This window comes from Aquarana catesbeiana, linkage group LG05 (genome assembly GCF_042186555.1).
Source record: "Aquarana catesbeiana isolate 2022-GZ linkage group LG05, ASM4218655v1, whole genome shotgun sequence".
In the NCBI taxonomy this organism is placed as follows: Eukaryota; Metazoa; Chordata; class Amphibia; order Anura; family Ranidae; genus Aquarana; species Aquarana catesbeiana.
This window is the reverse complement of record NC_133328.1, coordinates 53,133,759-53,157,159: the sequence shown is the minus strand read 5'-3', so window position 1 is coordinate 53,157,159 and position 23,401 is coordinate 53,133,759. Positions and strand designations below refer to the sequence as shown.

Sequence of the window (23,401 nt, the reverse complement as noted above, 5' to 3'; positions counted from 1 at the left end):
CTTTTAGCATTAAGTCCCCTCTTGAGAGGCAAAGGGGTGTTACTACGTATGGACAACAAAGTGGCAGTAACTTACATTAACAGACAGGGGGGTGCCTTTTATGGAAGAAGTTTGCCCCATCCTCGAATGGGAACAAACGAACTTGATGGATCTGAAGGCGGTGTATGTCCCCAGGGCACAGAATTATCTAGCTGACAACCTAAGCAGAAACTTCTTATGCAACAACGAGTGGTCCCTGAGTCATCAGGCTTTCTCTCTCATAACCAAAACCTGGGGTATTCCGGACATAGACCTGGCAGCAACCCCAAAGAACACAAAATACTGAAGATACCTCTCGAGGGCTGCTTACCCATCGGCGGAATGGATAGATTGCCTGCAACATCCATGGAACTTCCAGCTAGGCTACATTTTTCCCTCCAACTCCTCTGATAACGAGGTTCCTGTTCTAACTCAAGAGATCAACATCAACAGTGATAGCTGTGATTCCCTTCTGGCTGAGGAGCCCATGGTTCACAATGCTCATGCAGATGAACACAGAGAATCCTCTGCCTCTTCCAGTCACACCAGATTTCCTCTTCCAGGGCCAATTTCTTCACATGTCACCAGAGAAACTACATCTAACGGCATGGAGGCTGAAAGGTCTAGGTTCCTAGATCAGGGTTGTTCCCAGAGAGTGGTAGAAACTCTAATCCAAGCCAGAAAAGCCACTACCAACAACACCTACAAGAGAACCTGGAAAAAATTAATTTCACTCTCACAACAACAATGTTGGGACGCATCATCACTAGAGGTGGCACAAATCTTCGAATTCCTCCAGTCTGGTCTGGAAAAAGGCCTAGGCTCAAGTACCTTAAAAGTTCAGGTCTCAGCACTATTGGCCATGACAGGAGTAAAGTGACCCTCTTGTCATGCAGTTTCAAAAAGCCTGTCTAAAAATAAGACCTCCCAGAAAACCAACTTTTCCGGCATGGGATCTATCAATTGTATTGGAAGCACTGTCTCACTAACCTTTCTTTCCTACCGGAGCCATATCCCCATGGGATTTAACGCTTAAGGTCACATTCCTCATTGCCATAACCTCAGCAAAGAGGGTCTCAGAGATGCAAGCGCTACTTGTGAAGGAACCTCATTTAGTCTTCTATCCAGACAGAATGGTCTTAAGGCCTTTGGACTATTTCATCCCAAAAGTCGCCTCTTCGTTTCATTTTAACCAAGAGCTAAGTCTCCCAGCACTTCTTACAGTTCAAGGTGATCCGCTTCCACTGGATGTTAAAGGCAACATCTCGGCATACCTTGCGACAACTAGTACCTTTAGGAAGACAGATAACCTTCTAGTCATTCCTCACGGCTTCAAAAGGGGACAGGCAGACTCCTCTCAGGCCATCGCTTTGTGGTTTGTGAAGATCATCAAAAAACCTATTCGCTACAGCATATTCAAATACCTGAGGGCCTAAAAGCTCACTCCACTAGGGCAGTGGCGACTTTATGGGCAGCGTACTGCAAAGTGTCCTCTAAGACAATATGCAAAGCTGCAACTTGGTCTTCCTCACAGTTGTCGATTGTGGATTTCGGGAGGTCAATCATTCAAGCCAATGCCTCAATTGCTTGTTAAATAAACTTAATTTCTTCTTGAACCCACCCATTTGGTGAGTTATTTCCCAAATGTATGCTGCCATGATGCGAGAGGAAAATGGAAAATTGTAGCTGAATCCCTGATCACCTAGGCGAAAGTCTGAAGGACATGCTGCCCTGAGTTCCAGCATATTATATGCAAGGATTGCTTCAAATACACCTTGCATCAGTCCTTCAAAATCAGATCTTTAAGCTAGTCTAAAAACGGGAGAGTGGCTGTCTCTCTTTGGAGGGCTTGTCTGGAAGGAACTTCTACTGTTTCCACCCTCTGAGGGACATATCTCACAGCTCTGATATACAGTGCCTCGAAAAAGTATTCATACCCCTTGAAATGTTCCACATTTTGTCATGTTACAACCAAAAATGAAAATGTATTTTATTGGGATGTAATAGGCCAGCACAAATTGGCACATAATTGTGAAGTGGAAGGAAAATGATAAGTGGTTTTCAAAATTGTTGACAAATAAATATCTGAAAAGCGTGGCGTGCATTTGCATTTAGCCCCCTCAGGAAATACTGGGTAGGTGCTGATATAGTTACATACATACATAAGTATCAATAATATTAGCACTATATATGCTCATCATTTATTTAGATATATATATTGAATTGTACATCTTGGAACGAACGAGAAAAAAAAAGGGGGAAGGGGCAACACACATATAACAAGATATACATACATAGACCATCACTACATGTATGCTTGCCTGCTAAACCTTGAAAACCAGATAAGGGCTGACACACCACAACAACAAACTGGGAGCCAATTTAATCCATGAAGGCATAGAATTCTCTGATACACCCTGGACAGGGAAAAGGGTAAATGGGAATGCAACTTTCGAAAGTGACCAATTGAATTGATAAAGGAATTTTAGATAGGTGTGATCAATGAGATATCTCAAATTCTAAAATGAAACAACCACTCTCATATAGGATGTATCAAATCTTACCTAATCAAGGTGAGGCAAAGTAGATCACTCTAAACAAGATATCAGGGGTGAACAAATCATAGAATGTGCACACTTGACTAAGTAGAAATCTTCTCCTGCAGCTCCCTGCAGACTATTACTTCCTCTGCATCTCCTATGCAGACTACTGCTCCCTGCATCTCCATGCAGACTGCTGTTATTAAGAGTTCTCCATCCATCACCGTGTGAGGGACAGAAACATCACTTTTGACCGTGTAAAAGTAATGGTCTTAGTTCTCTTCACCACCTGCCCAAACTTGCTTCTCCTTGCACACTTGGTTTTCCTCCTGCACAACTTGTAGTTACATTAGGGTATAACACATCCTCTTCTAATGGGTATGAAGAACTCACTCTGAATAAGCCCCTCTACTGGCTCTGGTGACTCGCTGCTACTAGGCCTGAGACCTGCAGAACCTCTCCCTGGAGGCCTAGTAGGTTAAAGTCTATGTTCTAGGAAATGGACTACTGCTCCCAGCCAGTCCAACTTGAAAACCATGTGTTCCCCGGCCACACTGTTTTGACACACACTTCCCTACAGTCTCTTTTCTGATCCAGGACTCCTCACTATCCACCGTGTGCAGAATGAAGACTCTGCTAGTGACCGTGTAGAAGCAGAGTTCCCTTATAAACTCCCTGGCAAATCCTCCAGCCATCCACTGTGGTAACACTCACCGATCTTCCAACCTTCCAGTCCTTAGTCCTTGATGAGGAACTTTCCTGGACCATGCGTTTCGACAGCTTTTCCTGCCCCTTCTGCTCCAGGAGCTCCCTGCCACCGACCGTGTGGTGACAAAGACATTGCCGATGACCGTGTAAAGGCAATGTTCCCTCACAGCTCTCCCCAGGCCTCCTCCTGCGATCCCACCCCCCCCCCCAAATGAGGGTGTGATCCTGCGGCTGTCTAGCACTCCATTCCTCACGTCACCCAGTCGACTTCTCCTCCTCAGCAGCATGTGACCTCAGCATATATAGGAGGCCCGCCCCCTGCCAATGCCAGTTAGGGATTGGTCAGAGCTCCAACATGTGCTGCCTGCCACTCCAGCTCTAGGCCCAGCCTCCTCTTCCAGAACATTCTACCGGGAAGCAGGGGAGGCGCCTCAGAGTGGAGCCCAGGTGGTCACACCCACTGCTACTCTAACCACTCCCAACCCCAGACTAGCCTTTGCAATCACTTTAAGCAGCCTAGGTAGGAATCATCATCTTATTTCACTTTTATACCTTGCTGCATTTATTGCATTATGTTTCAATTTCAAATTCAAATGCATTTTTAATTTCTAATTCATTTTCGAATTTGGACAATTATTTTTGTTATAAGTTATTTTGGATTCGTTAAAATTCATTACTATTATAATTTAAAAATTTGGATACATCTAAATTTTCTGAATAATGAAAATTTTGTCAGAATTTCGATTCGTAACGAAACGAATTGCACATGTCTACTATTCATACATATGACTGGGTATGGGAAAGACCCTAAGGAGCTATAATGCCTTGGGTAGGTATGGCTGTGTAACTCTCCTGGTTCAATTCCCTAGTAAGTCCAAAGACACATTGCAGATAAATAAAAAGTAATATATGAAAATGAAAAATGCTTAAAAGTTTTGCCTTTTTTTAATTTTACTTGCAATTTTTTAGGTTGATGACAGATTCTCTGTAAATCTTACAACTGTCTGTTCACTGCACTTTGTGGTTTCTTCTTATCATTGCCAAGTTTTCTGTATATTTCATCCTATCCTATTAAACATAGCTTACCTTATACTGTATAAACTGAATCTGTCCTGACACCCATTCATTTTATTTCTGTCTGCTTAGCCTCAGCCTAGGATGGATATTTAACTTGTTCTGCAAGAAATGTCATTCTCATACTTGCAGCCTTGAGAGAGTGATAATGGAATCGAAGCAGCTTTTCTTGACATACAGAAATGGGGATTTACGTTTCACATTTTAGCTATTACTAAATATGTTCTTTTTGGATAAGAATATGCACAAATATTGGTGCTGAAGTTTTATGGTCACATAAAAACATAAAAAAAAAGAAGAAAAAAAAAAAAACAATCAACATCAAGCTACGTTAATGCAGGGAAACCAATTACCACCACACAGAGGAAATATATTTTAAAGTACATCTAATATAATAATTTTTGGATGGATGGAGTGAGGAAGAGTTCAGACCAGGGATGAGCTTAAGGTTTAGTCCAAACACAAGTTTGGATTTTTTGGATTGGAAGATTCTAAAATGAACAGGCGTCTGCGCTAGTGTAGCAAAAAATAAGGCAAATAGCATGCAGGATTGATATACTATATAAATCCCATAATCAAGTACTTTACAGATAAATGCAGCACCTAAACCATAACAAAAATGCATGTAAAAATAATAATTAGTATCAAAGTCCCAAACTCTGTAACCCTGAAATATCGAGTTCCGAGTCCCGATCGTTAGTACCTGGCCCGGGGCTCACGGTGAGACCCCAGGCTCTATGCTGAAAGCTGGCTGTGTGCACAAAGCGAGATACGCAGATATGTGGCCCCACAGGAAAAAACTCAGTGAGGCCTCATATTTGTGTTATGTCGGTATGAAGAGGTTAAAAAAAAGTCTCTTGTGTATCACTGAAGTGCCTCAGGCAATAATATTCCTCCAGTGAAAGCCCACCACCAGTAAGTATAAGGCTTACCAAAATAAATATCTCACATACACTATATTACCAAAGTACTGGGATGCCTGCCTTTAAACGCGCATGCACTATAATGGCATTCCAGTCTTAGACCGTAGGGTTCAATATTGAGTTGGCCCCTCCTTTGCAGCCATAACAGCTTCAACTCTTCTAGGAAGGCCGTCCACAAGGTTTAGGAGTGTGTCTATGGGAATGTTTGACCATTCTTCCAGAAGAGCATTTGTGAGGTCAGACACTGATGTGGACGAGAATGCTTGTCTTCGCTCTAATTCACCCCAAAGGTGCTCTATTGGGTTGAGGTCAGGACTCTGTGCAGGCCAGTCAAGTTCCATCACCCCAAACTCACTCATCCATGTCTTTATGGACCTTGCTTTGTGCACTGGTCAAATTCATTTGATGGAAGGGGGATTGTGGTGTGGGGTTGTTTTTCAGAGGACTTTTAAGGTGTCAGCTTTGTGGGAACAGTTTGGAGATGACCCCTTCCTTTTCCAACTTAACTGCGCACCAGTGCACAAAGCCAGGTCCATAAAGACACGGATGAGCGAGTTTGGGGTGGATGAGTCCCAATCTCAACCCGATAGAACACCTTTTGGGATGAATTAGAGTGGAGACTGTGAGCCAGGTCTTCTCATCCACATCAGTGCCTGAACTCACAAATGAGTTTCTGGAAGAATGGTCAAACATTACCATAGACACACTCCTTAACCTTGTGGACAGCCTTCCCAGAAAAGTTAAAGCTGTAAGGGGGCGGTAACTCAATATTGAATGCTACAGACTTATGCCCCGTACACACGGTCGGATTTTCCGACGGAAAATGTGTGATAGGACCTTGTTGTCGGAAATTCCGACCGTGTGTAGGCTCCATCACACATTTTCCATCGGATTTTCCGACACACAAAGTTTGAGAGCAGGCTATAAAATTTTCCGACAACAAAATCCGTTGTCGGAAATCCCGATCGTGTGTACACAAATCCGACGGACAAAGTGCCACGCATGCTCAGAATAAATAAAGAGATGAAAGCTATTGGCTACTGCCCCGTTTATAGTCCCGACGTACTTGTTTTACGTCACCGCCTTTAGAACGATCGGATTTTCCGACAACTTTGTGTGACCATGTGTATGCAAGACAAGTTTGAGCCAACATCCGTCGGAAAAAATCCTAGGATTTTGTTGTCGGAATGTCCGAACAAAGTCCGACCGTGTGTACGGGGCATAAGACTGGGATGCCATTAAAGCTCATGTGCGTGTAAAGGCAGGCGTCCCAATACTTTTGGTAATATAGTGTATGTGTTTTTTTGAATTACAGATCTGAACAAAGCTGCTTTGATTTTAATGGAGCCATTCACACAGGTATAAACATGCACTACCTTCAGATCCATAACACAGAATCCAAAAATCTACATCTAAGAACATGTGCCTTATGCACTTACGTGAATATTTGTATGTATACGCATTTGTAAGTGTGTAAATTAAGTCTAAACAAAGAAGAAAAACGAAATTATCACATGTACGCATGGCCGTCTTTATGCGTTTCCACACATCCGTACATAAGTGTTTTACTGATTATTAAGCAAGAACTTTTCCCCTAGAAAACACATGAGCAATAACATCAGTAAATTTTTACGCTCATATGAATGAAGCCTAATAGCCAAGAAAATGGCTATTATTGATTTCACAGATTCAGCTCCCATTGATTTCAGTGGGATTCTGAACCAGGATCAGAACCTGATCTAATCTCCCAAACCCTGCCTGAACCAAATCAAGGTACATTAGGCTCATCACTCATTAACACACACTGATAATAACATTTACAACAGACCAATCTATTTTAGAAGCAAAGTTTTTCAGCATGACCTGATCAGAAGCTCCATGTTAGTCTTTGGGAGGCCACATGTAAAAGGAATTTTATCCCTATAAATCTGATTACCTCCAAGTATATCCAGATCTGAAAAAAAGAATAACAAAAAAGGATCTGCATCCTTTTCTGTATTTTTGGACATATCTGAGCCAGTCTGATATAAACAGATGCAAGTTTGTGTATATCTGGCCACTCATTGGTCTAACATACATCTGGAAAGTTTTAAAATGCAGCAGAAAACTGAATTGACATGGATGTCGCAGAAGTTGAGGACGGGGCTTGGCAGTTGGCACTGGTTTTGGCAAAGGTTGTGGCCATGTGTAGAGCATATCCAGGGGCACCCCAGCAGCATAGATATCGATTGGGAGATTAGCACAGGTACTTGCAGGTGTCACACGAAGGATGTGTTTTAAAGTATTAGACACATTTTCAGACTTGACATATTTACTATAACAGATTGATCTAGCATGCAAAATGAGAAGGATTCCACAGTACAGATAAACAGTACTTAAAACCAGTGACATTTTAAGGGCCACATTTTTAATCCTGGACATATAAAAGTAGCACAACATTTAAAATAACTTACAGCTGCTTGTCGATGTGTATTGGAAAGAATTCCATGAATCTTGACCTTCTCTTTTTCCATTTCATCTATGTTGACCCATAAATCCCGGCTGGCAGGGTCCAATGGACCAAATATTCTGGAGGTGTAGTATTTATGATCCCTATCCTCCTGAAACAAATAAAAATACAGATTTATGAGGAGTGAATGTCGGTTGCATGGTTTCTTAGCAAAGCAAAATTCTGGATGGAGTTACAGTTAAATTATAGCTTAGTTGTAAGTTATTCCAGAAAAATCAAAGTGAAGCAAAAGCAGAAATCTGTAGATAGGAGTGGAATGAATGGTTTTTATTTTTTTTCCCCTATTAAATTAGATGTAGGCCTTCTCTGAATGGTATTTAGTTTGATAAAGTTCTGTGTATCATACACATTTGCCTTCTTTTAATTAAAATTATTGTTTTAACCTTTTTTCATCCCATTAACGAATGCTGCTACGTTAATGCTGCCCATTAACGAGTACTTTAAAATACATCTAAAGCCAAAAACCTTTTCATTTTGGATAGAGTGGGGAAAGGAATCAGAAAATAATCACTGATATGTTCTTTTAATTATATATATATATATATATATATATATATATATATATATATATATATATATATATATATATATATATATATAGGGCTTTTTTCCTAAAACAATAGGTGCTGGACCACTCAACTCAACCACAACCCCTCAACCCCTCCAAATTACATCAAATAGTGGGTGTGGTCAGTCAAATTTCATGAACAGTAGGAGGGTCTTAAAGGGGCATTAAATACCAGGATTGCATTACATACAGAGTGCAGAGTTCAGGGGGATTACACACAGAGTGCAGAGCTGTCACTTGTAAACGCAGAAACCGGACTTCTGTGTTTACAAGTGATTGTGGTGAGCAGCCCCCCCAAGGGTCTGAGCCAGAGGTGGTAGAACTGAGTTCCACCAAGTTCCCCCTAAAAAAAAGCCATATATATATATATATATATATATATATATATATATATATATATATATATATTTATATTTAACCCTTTCATGCCTAAGCCTATTTTTGAAGCTTAAAGGCCACAAACATTATATATATATTTTTTAGCAGAGAATCTAGAGAATAAAATGGCGATTGTTGCAATATTTTATGTTACACGGTATTTGTGCAGCGGTGTTTTAAACGCAACTTTTTGGGAAAAGGGACACTTTCATGAATTTAAAAAAAACAAAACGGTAAAGTTAGCCCAATTTTTTTGTATAATGTGAAAGATGATGTTATGCCAAGTAAATAGATACCAAACATGTCACGCTTTATAATTGCACGCACTCGTGGAATGGCGACAAACTACGGTACCTAAAAATCTCCATAGGCGACGCTTTAAATTTTTTTTACGGTTACCAGGTTAGAGTTACAGAAGAGGTCTAGTGCTAGAATTATTGCTCTCGCTCTGAAGATCGCGGCGATACCTCACATGTGTGATTTGAACACCGTTTACATATGCGGTCGCGACTTCAGTATGTGTTTACTTTGCTGCGCGAGCTCGCGGGGATGGGGACGCTTTAAAAAAAATTTTTCTTATTTATTTTATTTTTATATTAATAAATTGTTTTTTTTTTTTTTAATTTTTTGATCACTTTTATTGCTGTCACAAGGAATGTAAACATCCCTTGTGACAGTAATAGGTGGTGACAGGTACTCTTTATGGAGGGGTCGGGGGTCTAAAAGACCCCCGATCCCTCCTTTGCACTTCACTGTATTCAGATCGCGGTTTTCGGCAATTCTGAATACTTTATATTTTTTGGGACGGGAGGCCCTTTGAGAGTGGCGGGAGGCGGCGGGAGGGGGGGACGTCCACTCCCACTCCTCCGGTATAACAGCCGAGCCTCTTTTAGCCGCATCGGTTGTTATCCCTGGAAAGCCGATCGCCGGCTCTAAAAAACGGTACTGGGATGATGTCTGCAGGTGCGGGCATCATCCCGGTATAACCCCCCAAAAGCCGCGTATCTGCGTATGCTCAGCGGCAAGGGGATAAAAAAAAATTAAAAAAATAATTTTATATATACAATTATAATTAAAAAACAGACTGATTAAAAAAAACACTTTTATTATTAAACAGTGCAAAAACTATTATTAATTGACAAAAAGAATTGAATACAAATAAACATTGATCAGAAGCAATTATTTTTGCTGAGAAAGACCGATATTCTACTAGACTGATTTGCTGGCCTTTAAAAGGACCATATCATCTGTAAAAATGATTTCTGTAAAAGAAGGCTCTTAATACTTACCTGTTTGGTGGGTGGTAAATCCAAACTTCACTATCCTCAAAAGCTATGACTTCTGGCAGAATAGTCAGCACTACTCACTTCCAAGAGTGTCAGATGCTTGCGTCCCTTGTTGCATGCCATACCATGCCATGGTTACATCCACAAACCCGTATGTCACTACCAGACACTATAGTGATGTGCTGGTGATAGGAGCTGCCATAGTGCATAGTGGAGGACCAAGTATCTGACACAAATGGTATCAAATGGTGAAGATTTTTCAGCCACCAAAGTTATTTTGATTCCAATGAGGAAAAAATAGCCAAGAGTCTCTGGGACTTTGATGTGAGTTCATGCAAAGTAGCGAGAGGGCAAAAATATTCAGAGAGCTCACTGGCTCAGGGTAGGCTGCTCACAACAGACAAGGCTACCCTCCAATAGGTACATAGCAGGTTACCAGAAAAACATCCACCAATAAAAGGGGTTCCAGACCGAAGGCTATAAGAGTCCAAATTAAGTAATTGGTTTACACAAAAAAACAAAAAACAAAAAAAAAAAACCAAACAACATGTTTTGGAGGCAGAACCCCATCCCCCTTTCTCCCCATCAGGGCTATAACAGTATACAATATAATATAAATGTAAATGTGACTGGTATAATCCATGATTTTCTATAATATTTATACTAGTCACATTTACATTTATATTGTTTTGTGTTTTGCTGAAGCCCTGATAAAGGGGTATTTTTTCTGACCCCCAAAATGCATTGAATGTGTAAACCATTGGTGCATGTTTTTTTAGGTAACCCTAACCCACTGGGGAAATAAGTATTAAGAGTCTTCATTGGCAGGAATAACTGTAAAAAATAATAAGCATGTGGCTGGGACTTTATAGGCACCTTTAAACTTGAGTAAACATAGTAGAATACATACAAAATCCTAAAATCACAAGATTATTTATTTAACAACAATTACAAAATATATATCATATGATCCTGAAAGTTGCTGATAGATTGAATGTACCTATTTCCAATAATATACAGAATCCAACTGTTGCCATTGATAGCAACCCTTGTGACTAATACCGAGCAGTAGTGGAGTTAGTGGGCTTCTGAGTGGGTCAGTTGAAGTCACCATTCTATATATTTTAAATCACATGGCTTTTGTTCTTTTTTGGTCCATGTATCATATAATATACCATATGCAGCCCTGAAGAATACAACTAATATTGCGTTGGTTTACTCCATATGAATAGATATGAGATTTTTAAGCAGGGGTAGGCAACCTCGGCACTCCAGCTGTGGTGAAACTACAAATCCCATCATGCCTCTGCCTCAAGGAGTCATGCCTGTGATTGTCAGGGTCTTGCAATGTCTAATGGGACTTGTAGTTTTACCACAGCTGGAGGACCGAGGTTGCCTACCCCTGCTTTAAAGCAAAACATGTGGAGAAAATAGTGATATATTTTTTTAGTCATCTTGTACAAGGACTAAAAAAAATTTTTGATTAGCCATAATATATCATTTTAATTGTTGTTAAATAAAGAATCTTTGTGATTTTAATATTTTGCATACATTCTTTTATATATATTAAATTCTCAAGGTGCCTATAAAGTTCCAGCCACATGCTTAATAGGGATGAGCCAAACACCCTCCGGTTCGATTTGCAGCAGAACATGCGAACGGACCAAAATTTAGCACGAACATTAGATCACCGCTAAAGTCCATGGGACCCGAACGTGAAAAATCAAAAGTGCAAATTTTAAAAGCTAATATGCAAGTTATTGTTCTAAAAAGTGTTTGGGGACCCGGGTCCTTCCCCAGGGGACATGTATCAATGCAAAAAAAAGTTTTGAAAACTGACGTTTTTTCGGGAGCAGTGATTTTAATAATGCTTAAAGTGAAAAAAATAAAAGTGAAATATTCCTTTAAATATCGTACCTGGATGGTTACTATAGTATGCCTGTAAAGTGGCGCGTGTTTCCCGTGTTTAGAACAGTCCCTGCACAAAATGACATTTCTAAAGGAATAAAAGTCATTTAAAACTGCTTGAGGCTGTAATGTAATGTCGGGTCCCGGCAATATGGATGAAAATTATTGAGAAAAACGGCATGGGTACCCCCCCCCAGCCCATTACCAGGCCCTTTGGGTCTTGTATGGATATTAAGGGGAACCCGCACTCAAATTAAAAAAAGAAAAAGCGTTGGGCCCCCAGGCCCTATATACTCTGAACGGCAGTATACAGGCGGTCCAAACAAGACAGGGACTGTAGGTTTGTGCTTAAGTTGAATCTGTTTGTAATTTGGAACAGGTACATTTTGTAAGTGTAGCTCCAGCCAAAAATTCAATTTTTAAGCTTTTTGGATAACATAGGGAAGGGTTATCACCCCTGTAACATTTGTTTTGCTGTCTGTGCCCCTGTTCAGAAGATTTCACCTCAATTTCTGTCCCAATGACAATTGGATTTTGAAAGTTTGGGGTTATTAGGGAAACAAGGATTGGCGATAAAGCATCAGTGGAAACACCTTTTTCCCATATTAACTCTTACAGGAGAGAATTTCCCTTCCTAGGGGTAGATTTCCTCTCACTTCTTGTTGTCTCCCTCTGTTTGTAAGTAGGAGTCCTTTGTAAGTCGAATGTTTGAAAGTAGGGGACCACCTGTATATACTATATGGCCTGCGCTATATAATCTGCAGAAAATTGGGCCTTAGGTGTTGGTGGTACCAGAACACTGTAAGCCCTCACAGTTACTCTTGGTGGGCGCTGGAACGGGCCCTGCTGTGAAATATTATATCAAGAATTGTAATTACACGCCCCTGTTAAACAGGGGCAGAAAAATTGGGTCTTAGGCAGTGGTGGTGATGCCACAACACTGTAACCCCTCACAGATTCTGTTGTTGAGCGCAGGAACGAGCCCTGCTGTGAAATATTAGAGCAAATATTGTAATTACATGCCCCTATTAAACAGGGGCAGAAAAATTGGGCCTTAGGCACTGGTGGTGGTGCCACAACACTGCAACCCCTCACAGATACTCTAGTTGAGGGCAAGAATGAGCCCTGCTGTGAAATATTACAGAAAAAATTATAATTATATGCCCCTGTTAAACAGGGGCAGAAAAATTGGGCCTTAGGCACTGGTGGTGGTGCCACAACACTACAACCCCTCACAGACACTCTAGTTGAGCGCAAGAACAAGCCCTGCTGCGAAATATTACAGCAAAAATTGTAATTACATGCCCCTGTTAAACAAGGGCAGAAAAGTTGGGCCTTAGGCACTGGTGGTGGTGCCACAACACTGCAACCCCTCACAGACACTCTAGTTGAGCGCAAGAACGAGCCCTGCTGCAAAATATTACAGCAAAAATTGTAATTACATGCCCCTGTTAAACAGGGGCAGAAAAATTGGGCCTTAGGCACTGGTGGTGGTGCCACAACACTGCAACCCCTTACAGATACTATAGTTGAGCGCAAGAACGAGTCCTGCTGCAAAATATTACAGCAAAAATTAGAATTATATGCCACTGTTAAACAGGGGCAGACAAATTGGGCCTTAGGCACTGGTGGTGGTGCCCTGAAACAAAAATGTTCTTAGAAGCTATCAACATGAACATTGAGGAGGAATAGGATAGTCACTCAGCATAAGAGGATAGTCACTCAGCATAGGCAGTCTTCAAGAGATCTCACATTCATAGAAAAATTAATCGGTTACATCAGCATCAGGTGCTTGGTAGCTGGTGATCCAAGACTGATTCATTTTTATGAAGGTGAGCAGATCAACTGAGTCTGTGAACAGACGCACTCTGCGATCGGTTACAAATAGCCTTCCATGAAAAGAAATGGTGTTTGGGAACCTGTCACTGAGGTACTGCACATTCCACAAATTCACAAAAGGGGGCAGAGGCTACCAGCTGAAAAGGCAGCAGTTGGAGTGCTAGCAATTTAGCCAAGCTAGCATTCAGCCGCTGAGCATGTGGATGGCTGGGACCAAATTACTTTTGACGGTTTAGCAACTGGGGTAGGGAAATTTGCCTGCTACAATCGGATGTTGGTGTAGCTATAGCAGATTGCCCGAAAGTACTTGGCACACCTAAGTGCAGTTTTCTGAGAGGATTGAAAGTATAGTGGGGTTGGAGATCCCAGCTGATGAGGAGCAAGGAGAGGTCTGCCTTGTTCTTTGGTGTGGGTCTTTTAAGTACTGTTGCTAACGGACTGCATGGGAGGTCGCCGTATGTCTGGTCAAGCATGTGGTGCCCAAGCGGCTGCTGTTTTGGCCACGCTTGATACTCTTCAGACATATGTTGCAATCAGCAACGGTGCGATCTGCTGCACACGTATCAAAAAAGGCCCACACCAAAGAACTTTTCAAAATACGTGGGGAGTCCGCACCATGCACATGCGGAGCCCTTAAGCTGGCCCCTGGAGGGCATCCTGCCTCATTGGAGATGTGCCTCCTCCTCCTCCTGCTCTCTTCTATGAGCCACCCACATAGAGTCAGTGACCTCATTATCCCCTTCCTCCTCATCACTGGAACAAACCTGGCAGTATGCTGCAGCTGGGGGAACACGACTGCCAGTTTCTTGTCCTTCTTGGGCACCCCCTCTCTCTGGGCTCACATTACTGCCTTCCTCAACCTGGGTACCATCATCGGAGCCTTCAAAACTCTGCGCATCCTCCTGCATGTACCTGACACTGTGTTCGAACAGTTCGGGGGACTCCTCCGTGCATGATGGTGGGGCTAGGGAAGGAGTGACTGATGACATTGAGCTGATGGAATAGGCCGCTTTGGCAGCTGCATTGGCAGGCAAACTACTCTGAGCCTGGGTGACAGAGGATGAGGAGGATTGAGGACGACTTAGTTATCTACTCTACCAACTCTTCTGCATGTTGTGGATCAACACGGCCAGCTGCCAAAAAAAAAGGACAAGCGTGCCCCACGGCCACGTGCTGAGGATGCACCGTGTCCATGACCAGCACTGTTGGCTGTAAACACAGAGCCTGCTTGCTCTCTTTTAGTGTCCTGTGAGCATCTGCCTCTCCTTGGTGGCCTTCCGAACACCGCCTGAAGTTTACTAGAAAAAGTACACCAGGAATGGCCTGCAGTCAGATATAGGCTTGGCTAGACTAGAATGCAGTGGATATACTGTATATATATGTAGGAGACTGTATATATATTTTATGCACTGCAGATCACTGAATCACCTGCCTGCCTGTAATTATATTTGAAAATGTACACCAGGAATGGCCTGCAGTCAGATATAGGCTTGGCTAGACTGGAACGCAGTGGAAATATATATGTGGGAGACTGTATATATATTTTATTCACTGCAGATCACTGAATAACCAGCCTGCCTGCCTGAAAGTGTATTTGAAAACGTACAGCAGGAATGGCCTGCAGTCAGATATAGGCTTGGCTAGACTAGAATGCAGTGGATATATATGTAGGAGACTGTATATATATTTTATGCACTGCAGCTCACTGAATCACCTGCCTGCCTGAAAGTATATTTGAAAACATACATGAGGAATGGCCTGCAGTCAGATATAGGCTTGGATAGACTGGAATGCAGTAGATATATATATGTAGGAGACTGTATATATATTTTATGCACTGCAGATCACTGAATCACCTGCCTGCCTGACAGTATATTAGAAAAAGTACACCAGGAACAGCCTGCAGTCAGATCTAGCTACACTGGATACAGTGTATGTATATATATATATATATATATATATATATATATATATATATATATATATATATATATATATATATATATATATATATATATATATATTAAATGCACTGCAGCTAGCTGAATCACCTGCCTGCCTGAAGTATATTAGAAACAGTACACCAGGAACTGACTGCAGTCAGACCTAGCGAAACTGGATACAGTGGATATATATATATATATATATATATATATATATATATATATATATATACGAGACTGACTGTATATATATATTAAATACACTATAGCTAACTGAATCGCCTGCCTGCTCAATCTAAATGAAATGACACTCTCTCTCAGTCAACGCCAGCAACACACTACACAGGGCCGACGTGGAGGTGGCCTTATGTAGTGTGGGCCGTGGACTTAACCCCCTGAGCCATAATTGGCCAAAGGCGACCTGCCTTTGCCCAATTATGGCTCTCTTTGCTGATGGCGCTGTGATTGGCCAAAGCATGCGGGTCATAGTGCATGCTTGGCCAAACATCAGACAGCAATGCACTGCGATGTCACAGTGCATTATGAGGCATGATGCGCCGCATTGTTTTTTTTTTTTAGAAATTAAACAAAAAAGTTGTTGGTCAATTTTCCAGCAAGTTCAGAGGCATATTACAAGTGAATAGAAAATCATTTATGGAAAGGAAAAACACTACAAGCAAACATTTTGAATACTTTATTCTTATTAAAAAGCTGCTACAGATATTACTCAAGATGAAGCTGTTTTATTGGAAAAAACAGGAATGCAGAGACAGGATAAAAAAATCATAACCATGTAGCTCCACTAGAAAGAACATTATATTATGTAGCTAGTAGCAGTTAATCACATTAAACTGGACTTGTTTTGTAATGTTGTCGATGTTTTGTGGTTTCTCCAAGATACTTCTTCAATTCAAGGAACCAAAAAAGTGGCTTGGAAAAGTTAAGAAACATCTTCAATAATGCAGAATAAGTCAAGTTAAATGTGACTAAATACTAATAGCTACACTGAGACCTGGATAACTTAGAACCTTCTCAGATATTACATCATGCATTACATCAAACACAGCACCACGATCTAGAGGCAGAACCAATCACAATATAATATAAGGACTGTACCAAGAGTAATACAAAAGTGGGCATAACTATTTTTATTAACTTACATTGGCCATTCTAATTTCACATGTTGGTAGAGTAACTTTTCCTTTAAAGTAACTCTTCTTCTTCTTCTTCTTCTTCTTCTTCTTCTTCTTCTTCTTCTTTTTTACTGTAGGTAAATAATCGATTCCAAACAGAAACAAGCTGTCATTGAGTTCTTGATGAAGGAGAGGTGCATGCTGTCCAACATTTAGAAGAAGGCTACAGAATGTTTATGGAGATTACATGATTTGACAAGAGCAATGTCTTGCCATTGGTGACTTTTATTAATGTGTCATCCTTGTAAACATTCTGTAGCCTTCTGTGGTTGTCGGACAGCCTGCACCCCTCCTTCGTCAGGACCTCAATGATGGCACCTTACATTTGCTTGGTTAACTATAGAGGAAGAGTTAGTCTACCAATATGTGAAAAAAAAACAACCTATGTGAGATAATTAAAAAGTTATGCCCACTCTTACATTACTTTCGGCATAGTCTTCATACATGAGAATGGTTGTATAAACAGCAGGCTAACAATTTTTCAGTGCTTTTAATTTATTTAAGGAATATTTCATTGTTGCAAAATGCAATCTTTTTTTTTTCATGACTGACATAGTAAAGTAATAGTAAAACTGACATAAAAGAAACATTAAATATTCAACTCATTTATACACATTTGTCAAATTCAAATTTGATCTCTTATCATTTAATTATTTTGTGATAGTAAGATGATAACCCCAGCTGATGGAATTAGGCAAGGCACCACAATGAATTCAGAGCCATCCTCTCCTTTTAGGTCAAGACAATTTATTTATTATTAATTCTTCCTCTTAAAAGACAGCTAGCGAAATTTCATTAATTGTTTCAAGGATAATCTTCTTGAGGTTAATTAGCTTATACAGATATATAAGAAAAAGGATTTCAGCTTCAATTAACCTATTAAATAATATAACTAAAAGGCATAACACAAGGGTTCGCAGAGCAATTACACAATAAATTAAGCTCCTAAAATTCCTAAAATGCATTAATCGAACGTAGAAGAGTTAAACCATTTTAAGGCATTAATTTACAGAAGTAAGAGGAAAGTTCATAGGAGGTCAGGAAAATAAACCCTTGACTCAGAACGTACGGAGAATAGAGAAGAGCAGATAAGAGCAAAAAGCTTTTACCAATGAATTTGCCTAAAATATTATTCTGTGGTGTCTGATGATCTGTGGATGCCTGCAAATGCAGCTGTAGGAGAGAATGGTTGATCGGTAGCATTTACCCTCATCATTGCTATAAATTTGTATGCTTAGCAGAGTATACAAGAAATATTAGATAAGGATTACAGTGAACCATTTTGTCACCAAAGGTCACTGAAGCTTAGAATTTAGCCAAATTTTGCAGCATCAGTTATTTTGGTTTTAACTTTATGACTCATATGTCAGTTTGACACAAGGGTCTGAGAAATAGGAGTGCACACAGGTGTGTATTCCATTTTTTGGGCTACAGCTTTGATTAATGTTCTCACAGAATAGAGTATTGTGCACGGAGATTTATAAATGTGTATTACAATCACAAAGTGATTAAATACATCTGCCTAGGGTGCTGGAATTATACAGTATAGTCCATTTGAGATGAAAAAGATTTAGAGGGCGACCAATTTCTTTTTTTGTTGTTGTGTTCCACAGTAGCATATTTTATTTTATATTTTATATCTATTTGGTATGTGTGTCCCCCTTCTATTTTGTGTAAGAACAGCCCTAGTGAGATGTTTCCAGCCTCCCATGCTTAGTGTTAGTTTCAGTTTCTTCCTCGTTGTGTAGGGAGGGCTTAAGTTTTGTGACAGAAATGTCTTTTCACCTGCAAGCAATACACAGAAAATGCATCTCTTGAGTTACCTACAACTTTACCTTCCAGGCCTGGACTTTGACAAAAACTAGGCCTGGGCATTTTAGGCTAAGCAACCCATTTAAAAAAAAAACAAATTACAAATAATGACAACTACTGGTTTCTAGCTTCAGTCACTGTTGCGGCAGACTGAGGCCCAAGGGTGAGAGCCAGGTGCATGATATATGCAATATATAAAAACCACAACAGAGATTTTAATCCCTCTCCACTCTATCCAAAATGGAAAAAAAAGTTTTCCCTTTAGTTACACTTTAACAGTCAGAAAGGTTTCAAAAATACCAAAATATTTAGGAAATTCCTTATGTCACTATTTAAATAAAAACATAGCACTGTGCATTATTAGATACATGCTTGTTTACAGTCCCCTGGAGTTCCCCTTTAAGTGGAGCCCTCTATGCCAACCAGCCTGCCTTTGACACCTCTGGTCCCACACCAACACTCCTCCTACCACAGAATGGACACCATTACTGTGCACTGAGACTGGCTGTGACCTCTCACCTGGAAGCTCTCCTCCCTTCAACATGGTGGTGATGGCCTCTTTCTGTCCCCTGCCTGGACTGCTTCCGACCGCCTCCAGCAACCTGGCATCTCTATGGCAATGGGTTGTCTTTCGGTGCAACTTTATTGGGGTCACTGGTGCATAGACAGAAGCTGCAGCCCGAGGCAACGGTGCGCCACGGGAGTTGTATCCCAAGGTGACGCTTCAGGTGTGTATTTATGACATGTCTACGGCACCGGCGCACCGCTCCATGTCCATCTATGCTGTGTGTGTGATGGTGTGCGGGGCAGGAAAGGGACATGGCGGGTGTCTGTCTGATCATCCATCCTTAGGACATGCAACCCTGTGGTCCCAGACAAATGCCCTGGTGTGCCCTATGGTCAGTCCGGGTCTGCTATCTTCTTTCTTCTTCTTTCCGTAGAGGTCCTCCAGGGCTCTGTCCTCAGACCCCTTCTATTCTCTATCTATGCCTTCTAGGTCAACTGATAGCCTCTCATGGCTTCCAATGCCATCTCTATGCTGACGGCAACCAAATCTATCTCTCTACTCCCATGCTCACCTTGGCAGTCCACTTGCATATCACTACATTACTAAATGACCTATCAGTATGGATGTCACATCACTTTCTCAAACTGGGTCCTTCCAAAACTGACTAAGCCCCAGTGGGTGGGACAAAACGTATAAGAGGGAGTGGTCAGTTGGCGGAGACATGTAGGCTGAAGCCGATCCTCACTTGTATGTCATGGTGGCTGGTCGGGAGAGTGGCTTTTACTATTATTTCCAAAACTGAGTTTATAATATTTCCTTACCCCCCATGCCCATGCCCCTTACTTTTTCATCAAGAGCAAAGATACAAGTTAAATTGTAGGCAACCACTGAAATAAGAATTTCAATTTTGGTGAGATACTCCCCAAGGGTTTAATACTTCTAAAGGCATGCAGATCCGTCAGCTGTTCTCATTAGAACACTGAGAGTGCATCGGGTGATGATAATTCCTATTCAGAATCAGTACCCAAAGGACATGGGGAAACAAACAGCTATTTCTTCAGAGCAACAAAAGCAACAAGCTAGCTAACTAGGAATCTGCTATGAAGTTGGTTAAAATCCCTGCAATGTACATTGATTACCCAGAAGGAGTTGTTTTTTTTTTCAACAAAAGTGGGGTTACTCTTTAATTCCCCTTTTCACATGCTCCCCAGAAACTGTTAATGGTTCTGCAGGTTCAAGATGCAATTTACACATAAAAATCCATGTCATCCCTTATTAGATGATTTTAATCAAAGGCAGCCAGCAGGCGTGCCTCTACTGCTGTGATAATCTAGAGTGCTCTTGGAATCCTTTGCCATTTTTAATTGTTTATTTCTAAAACAAGCATTACATACTGTACGTATAATAAAAACATTAAAAAAAAATATTAAACGTATAAACTTATACAAAACCATTATAAAAAAAAAGCAATATAATTTCCCTTTAAATGCGCATACACCTTTTAAAGCTGTACTCTAGTTAGTTATAAAATACACACTTATGCCGCGTACACACGGTCGGACTTTTGGACCGGACTTGTCTGACGGACGCCGATGGTCCAAATCCAGCGGACAATCCGATCGTGTGTGGGCTTCACCGGACCTTCAGCAGACTTTTCCAGTTGCAAATCTGACGGACTTTAGATTTGGAACATGCTTCAAATCTTTACATTGTAACTCCGCCGGACCCAGAAATGTACGCGGCATTAAATGAAGCTTTGTATTTGTTAATTAATAATTCAATGTATCTTTAAAAATAAAATAAGTACCAATACTTGCATTTTTGCCTGGTATAAAAATCTCCTCTTAAAATCCCCTATACAGCATCACTGCTTGGAGATGGAAGGGCAGCACTTATGTGCTGACAAGAAACGTGCTGATAGGAGAGTGCAGAGTAAGCAGAGAGATGACCTCATCAGTCTCCCGCTATATTACTGTGAAATCAACAGGCTGTGGGTGGACTGAGGACATCAATATTACGCCTTCTACAGTCCTTTACTTTAAAAGAGAAAGTAGTCTCATCTGCCTAGCTGTGCGGTGTGACATAGCTGTGTAAAACTAAGAACTGGATGGACAGAAATACTAATCCTTAGACAGATCCCTTATATGTATTTCATCTGTTTTGCCGGGATTGAAGCTTGAAGCTGATCACATAGAAGTATATATGTAAAAAAGGAAAACATTTGAGTTTATTTAAAGCTACCATGCAAATGCATAAGGGCTTATTCACACCAGGTGCAGCATGGGAACACATGCAAAATTGTGTGTTTTCTTGCACCGCATAAAAACGCATGTCTTTTTGTAGACGCACGTGGGTGCCATTAATTCCTAATGGCACCACTACACATCTAAAAAAAACATGTCCATGTTCACGACCACCAAAACTCAACCCGATTGCGCGATTTAACCACTTCATCCCCTTAGGACATTCAGGACCGTCCTTGACTTGGTGCAGTCATATCTGAATGATGCCTACAGCTACAGACATAATTCAGATATTGCTGTTTTAAGCCGGCAATTCCCTGCACCACAAGAACGATCATAGCGGCTGTTCTGCCTCTCCCCCTCCCGTCACCCTCCGGTGCTTCCACTGACTCACCTCTTCCATCGGTGAGTCGGAGAACGGATCCGCCGGCCCCGGACGGCGACGATAGAGATTCTCTATGATCGTTCGGAGGCCGGGCACGATGTTATGACGTCACACCTGACCTCTGCATTAAAAAAAAAACGCTCTGCCACGACTGGGAAGCTGTGATCGTTTTTTTTTTTGTTTTTTTTTGTTTTTTTTTTATTTTAGGCTTCCCAGCCTAGAGGTGAGATATGGGGTCTTATTGACCCCATATCCCCCCAGATCATGCCATATTCCTATTACAAGGGATGTTTACATCCCTTGTAATAGGAATAATAGTGATCATTTTTTTTTTTTAACTGTTAAACTAAAAAAAAAAAAGTCAAATTAACAATAAAAATAAAAAAAAATTAAAGCGCCCCTGTCCCGCCCACATATGAAAATGGTGTTCAAACCACACATGTGAGGTATTGCCACGAACGTTAGAGCGAGAGAAATAATTCTAGCTCTAGACCTCCTCTGTATCTCAAAACTTGCAACCTGTAAAAAATTTGAAAAGTGTCGCCTATGGGGATTTTTAAGACCAAGGTTTAGCGCCATTCCACGAGCGTGTACAATTTTGAAGCGTGACATGTTAGGTATCTCTTTACTCGGCGTAACTTCATCTTTCACATTATGCAAAAAAATTAGGGTAACTTTAATGTTTTGGTCTTTTTTAAAGCATGAAACTGTTTTTTTTCCCCAAAAAAGTGTTTGAAAAATTGCCGCGCAAATACCGTGCTAGATAAAGAGTTGCAATGACCGCCATTGTGTTCTCTAGGGTCTTTGCTAAAAAAACATATATAATGTTTGGGGGTTCTATGTAATTTTTCTAGCAAAAAAATGCTGAATTTTACATGTAAGAGAGAAATGTCAGAATTGGCCTGGGTGCGAAGTGGTTAAAAAATAGAGTCTGCACCTTTCTTGCACATTTTGTGCACATAGGGCAGCCTGTTGAAATGAATGGGATGCCCTAAACTGCAATGCACAGGAATGTGCAAAAAACATGTGCGCTGGCTTGACCTCATCTCCTGGTGTGAACAAGCACTAACACCTGGAAGATAGCGGTTCCTCGGTCACTCGACCCTGGCCCTGTGTACAATCCTTGTATTAGGCTAAACAAATGCTGGTAAGACTCAATGTATCATTTAACTGGCCATTGCCAATATTATTTCAGTGCAATGCTATTTGGTTGCTTTGCAGAAGACGTTTCTGTTTATAGAACGTGCCCCATTGAAACAGAATTACAGGGCCACATCCAAGCCAAGAGGTGTTTTCACAGAAGACAAAATGAGTTTTGAAAGTGGGACTTCTGAGAGCTGGACGTTTGCCCAGAAGCAATTTAATATCTCTCCCGACACTTCCCAGTCTACATAATGCTGCTGTAAGCTCAATTTCCAGGGAGGGCACTCAGAAGTGCAGCGACAGAGAACAAAAAATATATATTTCATTGTACTAGGTATATTAAATTTCATCATCATTTGTTTTCTTCTTTATGAAAATTATTCAAAGGGGAACGCCAGCTGATGTAGTTTTCAAATAACACAA

At 40.9% G+C, this 23,401-nt stretch overlaps 1 protein-coding gene across 1 annotated transcript in view; it reads right to left on the bottom strand.

Moving 5' to 3' along the window:
- Positions 1 to 23,401, bottom strand: part of PLXDC2 (plexin domain containing 2) — an 803,122-nt gene that overhangs the window by 393,760 nt on the left and 385,961 nt on the right. The window contains exon 3 of the mRNA XM_073629749.1: positions 7,717 to 7,863. Coding sequence (XP_073485850.1) covers positions 7,717 to 7,863 — 147 coding nt within the window. The remainder of the gene's footprint in view (positions 1 to 7,716; positions 7,864 to 23,401) is intronic.